Below are 8,348 nucleotides of genomic sequence, written 5' to 3'. Positions count from 1 at the left end.
CGGTCCTACTCAACCCGCTCGATCCGGCATGGGAGGCATGGGAGGCAGGCGCTAACGAGGAAGCTAAAGACCGCAGCCGCTGTAGTGTCAGTCGCTAGTGCGCCTCTTGAGATCAGGGGAGTGAGGTTTATACGCACAGCTCTTACTGGTCTACGTCCGTAACACAAACAGAATGCAGATTTGCCAATTCACATTTGAATATAAGGAAGTAATTAAAATGATTGAAATGTAAAGTTCACATTATTGCAATTTGTAACTTTTTTAACTTTTAGTTTTTAGACAAACTGTGAATGTTGGCCTGATAGAATCTTATTTTTTTAAGTTTTTTAAAAAAAGTTTAAACTGCATTAAAGTTTGAAGTTTGAGAAGGTTTATAGGGCCTCTATACCCATCATTGCCCAGAATGCAGAACCTGTGTTAAATTCCTGTTTTCCAATTACAATTCAGTAAATTTCTCGTCATTCTACAATGCCTTCGCTACAGAAAATACAAAAAAGAACACATTGATAACCCATCAGCAAAATCTAAATGTTAAAACAATTATGTAACATAAAATTAATAAAGCACTGAAAACATTAAAGATACATAAAAAATGTCAAACCATTGTTTTTACCAAACGCAACTGCAATGGATAGATTACAGATTATGAAACTGCGACATTTAGCCTATAACACATTTATTAATTGTTTAATATTGTTGCCTTAGTGGTTGTATTGTTGTTGTTGTTTTTTGTTCTTTTTACCCAAATATTGAATGGTGCAGTTTAATAAAAATCATAAAGCATTTATAGGTTATTTTTTCTGTTATTCCACTGAACCTAACCATCGTGATGTCTCTCCCCCCCTCTTTCAAGAACTCTGAACTTGTGGGTTTGGCTTGTGTGGATGCATGTAATTCAGTCGCGAGCGTCAGAGAGACGGTTGAGCTCCACAGCCCACCTCACCTGAAACATCAACCTTTCATTCAGGAAAACATATTGATTGAAAAAGCAAACAGAAGAACTTGTACTTGTTTAATTTTTATCAATGTATAAATATAGCTACATAATATTTCTAAAGATCTATTTTTAACTGATGGTGATGTATCCTGACTCGCACGACGTATTATTGGAGACGGTGAGGTGAATGCGCTGCCTGGACATTGGTAAGTCATTCCAATATAATCCATTGTTAGTTCAAACACGTATTTTCATCAAACCGGCATTAATAATACAGACTACGAACATTTGAACGTTTCGCAATTTCTTCGTTTATTTTGTGCGCCTCGTGCGCTCCTTCACGGACCATTTCGCCGTCGGTGTCCGTGTCCTGGGAAGTGTGCCATGAAGTTTCCACGGACTCCGATGTTTGTTTATGTTTCCAAGTGATAATGGTTTCATGTACATATTTGTCTCTCAGATAAAGACGACCGGTGTGCTCGAGCGCAGGCAAGCCGTGCGCAATGGGTTTTTAACCCGCAGAATACATTTTACCTTAATGAAAGTGACCTGACAAGTTGCCTCAGAATAAGTCGATACGGCTTCTTTTGCTGTTGGAAATAAAACAATATTGTCACGCCAATGACTTTTTTTTTATTATTCTGACAGACTCTCTCTGAGAGGATATAAAATATTCATAGCCCAGGATGGAGATCCGTATTATCCGGTAGTTAAGTAGTAAGTATGATATGCATGTAAATTCGAAATAGGCTAATTTCTAATAGATTTTCTTTAATATATGCCGATGGTAGATGCCATTATTTTCATATTTATTACAGTATAAGTTTTACAATTATTTAAGGAATGATTTCTAAAAACACGGTTAGTTCTTCAAGCCTTATCATAGTCGTGATAAACAGTCCAAACTTTTCACTTTGTATAATAGCATTTGCTACTTTTTGTGTGAATTTTTGTATAATTTTTTATTATTTTCTGTACATTTTATTGCCTAAACTATCTATCTATCTATCTATCTATCTATCTATCTATCTATCTGTCTGTCTCTCTGTCCGTCCATCCATTCATCTATCTATCTGAAAGGATTTCTAATGTCAATTCAAACCTGTGTTTTCAGGTTGTCAAAACTAAGGACAGCTTGGTCTTTCTCCAAAATCGAGCATGGCCATGTGTTAAATGGATTCCCTCAGCTTAATCAATGGCTCCTCTGGGAGCAAAGACCTGGCCATTGGGGAGGATTCATCTGACATGACTCTGAACCATCCTCTGCTAGAGCTGGGGGACAGCACCAAGCTTCTCGGGGTCCAGGTGGTTCTGATCTTGGCGTACTCTACCATTATCCTTTTGGGCGTTGTGGGTAACTCCCTGGTGATTTACGTGGTTTACAAATTTAAGACACTTCGTACCGTCACCAACTTCTTCATCGCAAACCTAGCCGTGGCCGATCTACTCATCAACACGTTGTGTCTCCCGTTCACGCTGGCTTACACTCTCCTCAGGGAATGGAAGTTTGGACAAGTGCTTTGTTTCACTCTGCCGTACGCTCAAGGTCTCGCCGTCCACGTCTCTACAATTACATTAAATGTAATTGCACTGGACCGGCATAGATGCATCGTTTACCACCTAGACACTCGAATGTCAAAGGACACCTGCTTTCTGGTCATTGCCATCACCTGGGTAGTAAGTGCCGTCTTGGCGAGCCCACTGGCCATATTCAGAGAGTATGGGATTGTAGAACTTTCTCCAGATGACTCCATTGAGGTTTGTGGAGAGAAATGGCCTGACAGTAGTACAGACAGCACTCTATACTCGTGAGTATCAGACATGCAGATTTTAATGAACGCATTATTAGTTTTCTCATGCCCTCAAGATGCCGCAAATGTATGCTTTGTTCATTTATCAAGTGAAACTGTTTCACAATTGAACTGAAAGCTCAAAGATCTGCATATACATATTTGTGATGATTGAAACTTTGACATCTATGTAAACAGACATCATCATCTAGATTTTGATCATCTGAAACATTGTGAATTATTTAGATTTTGATTCAAGGTTGCTGTATATGCTCATAGTTTCACTCTCTGTTTTTATCTTTGAAAGCCTTGTTTGTTCCATAACATATAAATTACAGCTTAAATGAGTCATGGCTGGTTTAATTTTGGAACAAAAGTACATATTTTATGAAACTGTCTTTAACAACAGCATAATGACACTCTTCAGCTGCACTTACATCGATGACGGCTGTGTTTTCTTTCTCTAGAATCTCCACGCTGCTGCTGCAATATATATTGCCTCTGGCTATCATCTCTTTTGCCTACATCCGTATCTGGAGTAAACTCCGCAATCATGTCAGCCCAGTTGGTCGCAGCGACAGGCACCAGCGCCGCCGCAAGACCACCAAGATGCTGGTAACCATGGTGTGTGCAGTTTCCAGCTTTACTGAGTGAATATTATATCATAGTATTCCGGCATCTTCGTATCATTTTAGAATTTCACACATAGAAGACAGTAAAAAGCCTATATATGTGTGTGTGTGTGTGTGTGTGTGTACATACTGTATATATACACAGTATATACACACGCACCTATGTATGTTATGCTATGGAATGTATATTATAGATTATGAAAAGGCAAGTTTATTTATATAGCACATTTCATACACAATGGTAATTCAAAGTGCTTTACATAGAAGTAATTAAAATAATGAAAAGAAATAAAAATAACAATAAAAATATTTCAATAAATATAAAAAAACAGGCTGATATTTGGCAATGTTAAGACCAGTGTTGGGTGTAGTGCATTACTAAGTAATTCATTTCTGTCATTTAGTTCATTTTCCCTTGAGGGATTAAAGTAAGGGATTACTTTTCATTTTTCTTTAATTTAATTTTACAGTTACTTCTGATGTAAATACTGTATAGACTATAGAACATTTCTATGTAAAACAATAGTGGATTTAGCATCAAAATGTATTGTCTAATGTTAAAATATATGTTTTTAATGTAATTATCTCCCTTTAAATACTTTGGTCAGTTAAAGAATAATTTATGAAATGTTATGTTATTTATTTGAAAGAATTAATGGAGCAGTTTCATGTCTATCCTTGTATTGTTCAACTGGTCGAGATTGATAAGGGATTTAGAAAGTAATTAGTAATAAGTAATGCAATACATTTTAGAGAGACTAAGTAGTAAAGTAATCTAATTACACTGTTGAAGATGTAATTAGTAGCTTGTAATTCATTACTTTTTTAGAGTAACTTCTTGGTCAAGATTATTGAAAGCCTTCCAATAATCTTGACAGGAGCAAATATCAATTGCATCGGCCATTATGTCATCGTATTCTACTGGATTTCTACAGTAGATGTTCTGATGTTCACAACAAGGACCTTGTACATTTTTAGTTTGTGTACTTTCTCTGTTTATTCTCTTGAGCCAGGACAGCTAGAACAGCATGCTTCTTTCCCAAGAGCATTTCCACATAAGAAGCAGTTTTCTGTAACCCAAATATTTCAGAGCTATTTTCTTCACAGTTATTTTGAAAGAGGTTATAGTTGGCAATAATATAAATAGAGTTGAATACCGGCATGAATACCAGCATGTAGCGCAATCAGGCGTTTTTATTGCAGCTTGTCCAGTCGTGATGCAGCACGCATGCAGATAACAGATGACCTCTCACCCGGTCTGTTGCAGGTTGTGGTGTTTGCAGTCAGCTGGTTGCCTTTTCACGCCTTCCAGCTCGCCATTGACATTGACCACAGCGTGTTGGACATGAAGGACTTCCGGCTTCTTTACACAGTTTTCCACATTGTGGCCATGTGCTCGACGTTCGCCAACCCACTGGTGTACGGTTGGATGAACCGTAACTACCGCAGCGCCTTTGTTGCGGTCTTCAGTTGCAAGGAACGGCTTGATTCATTGCACATGGAGGGCCAGGCTGCCCCAGCGGTTCGCAGCAAACCAAAAAAGGCTTTGGAAGCCCAAGATATGGTGACGACACATCTCAACGCAACAGATGTCTGAGGTGACAACAGTAAACTATCTAACTATTAGATACGTTCTATCTGTTATTATGTCTATCTATCTATCTATCTATCTATCTATCTATCTATCTATCTATCTATCTATCTATCTGTATGTCTATCTATCTATCTATCTATCTATCTATCTATCTATCTATCTATCTGTATGTCTATCTATCTATCTATCTATCTATCTGTCTATCTATCTATCTATCTATCTATCTATCTATCTGTATGTCTATCTATCTATATATCTATCTATCTGTATGTCTATCTATCTATCTATCTATCTATCTATCTATCTATCTATCTGTCTATCTTTATGTCTATCTATCTATCTATCTATCTATCTATCTATCTATCTATCTATCTATCTATCTATCTATCTGTCTGTCTGTCTGTCTGTCTATTTTTCTATTGGTCCATTATTCTGTCTGTCTATCTGTATGTCTATTTTCCTTTCTTTCTTTCTTTCTTTCTTTCTTTCTTTCTTTCTTTCTTTCTTTCTTTCTGTCTGTCTGTCCGTCTGTCTATTTTTATATTGTTCTATTATTCTATCTATCTGTATGTCTGTCTGTCTGTCTGTCTATCTATCTATCTATCTATCTGTATGTATGTCTGTCTATTTTTAAATTGTTCTATCTATTATTATGTCTGTCTATCTGTCTATCTATAAAATGTCCCTCTTTCTATTTACATGGTTTAGGTGAGGATACTGAACGGATTCCTGATGTGAGCTCAACACTGTCGAGGATTCATAGTGGTGGATTCATTGCATCTCCCTGGTGATTTATGTGGTCTTTAAATTTAAGAAACTTCATACCATCACCAATTTTTTCATTGGCACACCTTGCCATGGCTGATCTGCTTGTCATCATGGTTTGTTTCCCATCTATGCTGGTTTACACTACACTGTGGGAATGGAGTTTGGAAGTGCTTTATTTCACTCTAATGATTGTTCAAGGTCTTGCTGTCCATGTCCCTGTTACATGAAATTGTACTGGTGCATCAATGTGACCTAGCTAAATTCTACACTGTGAGTTCAATAAAAGAGCTTAGATGAGTAGAGCTCTTCACGTTTAGAGGATATTCTCATCATCTTCATCAATGCATCTACACAAAGATCTATAAGGTGACTGAATGGGAGATATATAATCTAACATATATACTTGAAATAAGAACATTTTAAACATTATTTCTGGATCTTGCTGTGCGGATGCTGTGCACAGTTTTGTTCATCGTTGAAGAAGGCTCCTCATCATGAAACAGTTTTGGGTGTTGTCATACAACAAATTTGTGCTCCTTAGATCTTCAACCTCACAATGGCTCTATAGTTGTTTATCAGTCATCATCTCGTGTGGAATTACAGGCAGGTCGAGCATTTAAATGGCTCTGGAAAGTGTTAACAGCAAATTGCATCTCCTTTCATCTGAAAGTAATTTGCACTGAGGAATAGTGTGCCGGCACTCCTTTAGACTAACAACAGCACAAAGCCAGGGAGATGTTTCTACCCCTGCAGTTTGAATGTTTCAACACATAGATCTGTATTATCCCCTCCATTAAAACCTCGAAGGACGTTCTGTCAGTTCGATACTTTTCATATTAAAATATTAAAGGAGAACTCCGGTCAATTTTAACATTGAGCTAATTTTTTTGTACATTTGGAGTGCTGTCAGTACAGAGAACAACGACAAAAATCGGTGTTGCCTACACCGTGTTATCCTGTTTTTAAAATTTGCACCCTGTTGACTTCAATGGGGCAAGTTTTAAACCTGCTTTTAGCCTCTTAACATCCTTGATGTGTCATTACAAGTGCCCAGCCAATGTGAGTGATTCCTTCAGAGTGAACACGGTGAATCTGACTGCAGTAGATGTGAAAGATATGAATAAAAATGAAGTTAATTCAGCCAGCGCACATACCTGTATTTACATCCTGTTTTCGGTCGAAGTCCACAGTAGTCGATTGTCGAGTTCACGCGCGTGATCATAGGTAACTAACTAACTGCGCGAAATCGACAATCGACTACTGTGGACTTAGACCGAAAACAGGAAATAAATACAGGTATGAGCTCAATGTTAAAATTGACCGGAGTTCTCCTTTAAGAATGTGTTTCATATAATACAGCATTAAAATAAAGAATTATCATTGACGGTACCTGATGGATCAAAGTGGACTGTTCACCTGCTAGTTCACTTTTAAAAAACATAACCCTATGGGTTGGCATGTGACAACATAGGGGAAAAAAAAGAAAAAAACACAACATTGGACTGGTAATGGAAATGTGCTTTTTACTGTATGTTGTTTCTCTTCTGTAAAGCTATCACCATGACAAATGAATGTAATTACATGGCATATATATATATATATATATATATATATATATATATATATATATATATATATATATATATATATATATATATATATATATATTTATAAAACATTTGACACATAATATGTTTATTAATAGGAATTGATCTACCAACACAAGAATATTTCCCTATGTTCTCCAATTTCCTGAAGGAAAATCGATCCCAAAGCTGCTTTAATCAAAAAGTGATGACTTACACAAGTTATGGAATTTCTGATGTATTACTATCGACATACCTGTCAACAGTAGAACCAAATTACTCCTTTTAACCTACATTGTCTGCAGGACATGAGAATGCCACGTTTAAGTAGCACAATGGGCCTCTGTGTGGATCCAACTGGCATGTGATTTGAGAATTATTCATAAGATATACCAGCATTAAACTTTAACAGTATGTTTGTGTTCAATGAATATTCTTGGTTTAATAGTAGTTAAAAGCGTTCTTGCCATAGAAAATAATTTTGACTGTTGTTCAGCATGTAAAAACAAACAATAGTACATTTACAATGGAAGTCTAACAGGCAGTACATTGGATAAACACTAATCATTTGAAAGTTGACCATTTAAAAATATATTAATGTCTAACATTCACATGATTTGTGCGACAGTACCAGAAAAGGACTCTTTCCATGAAGAGTCCACTCATAGGAATTACATCTGTAATGCATAACCAGAAATTCATCTGCCGAGGAAAATAGTTCCAGTGCTAGGACAATTAAAGTCGACATGAAACGGAAGTTGCAATAGTTTTTTCTTTCCTATTTTGATGTATATCCAAGTGAAACGGCTTCTTGAACAAGAAATAATGTAGGGCGGGACTTGATTTTCTCTGTCGGAAATTGATTGGAAGGTTGTGGTTTTCTATTGGTCGATCTCATGTGAGTGACAGGTTGCCCCGCCCTCACGCCAGTAAACGTTATTTTGACTAAAGATTACATTATTTGATTAAAGGGCACATGAATTTAAAAAAATGATGCGCAAAAATACATTATTTATAATAAATACTCCAATATTCCATAAA

At 36.6% G+C, this 8,348-nt stretch overlaps 1 protein-coding gene across 2 annotated transcripts; it reads left to right on the top strand.

Moving 5' to 3' along the window:
• The first annotated feature begins 908 nt into the window (after window positions 1–908).
• On the top strand, window positions 909–6,072 carry npy2rl (neuropeptide Y receptor Y2, like). 2 transcript variants are annotated; one of them, XM_079864596.1, is made up of 6 exons: window positions 909–1,143; window positions 1,586–1,654; window positions 2,052–2,745; window positions 3,195–3,351; window positions 4,627–4,957; window positions 5,662–6,072. In XM_079864596.1, exons 3-5 carry the CDS (start codon window positions 2,111–2,113, stop codon window positions 4,954–4,956), a joined length of 1,122 nt encoding a protein of 373 aa, XP_079720722.1. In that variant the 5' UTR covers window positions 909–1,143; window positions 1,586–1,654; window positions 2,052–2,110; the 3' UTR covers window position 4,957; window positions 5,662–6,072. The 2 variants fall into 2 exon arrangements, with proteins under 2 accessions (XP_079720722.1, XP_079720721.1); XM_079864595.1 differs by lacking the exon at window positions 1,586–1,654.
• Window positions 6,073–8,348: the final 2,276 nt, after the last annotated feature.

This window comes from Squalius cephalus (genome assembly GCF_949319135.1).
Source record: "Squalius cephalus genome assembly, chromosome: 2".
Classification (NCBI taxonomy): Eukaryota; Metazoa; Chordata; class Actinopteri; order Cypriniformes; family Leuciscidae; genus Squalius; species Squalius cephalus.
Note: the sequence above shows the minus strand (reverse complement) of the source record. Positions and strands in the feature narration are given on the sequence as shown.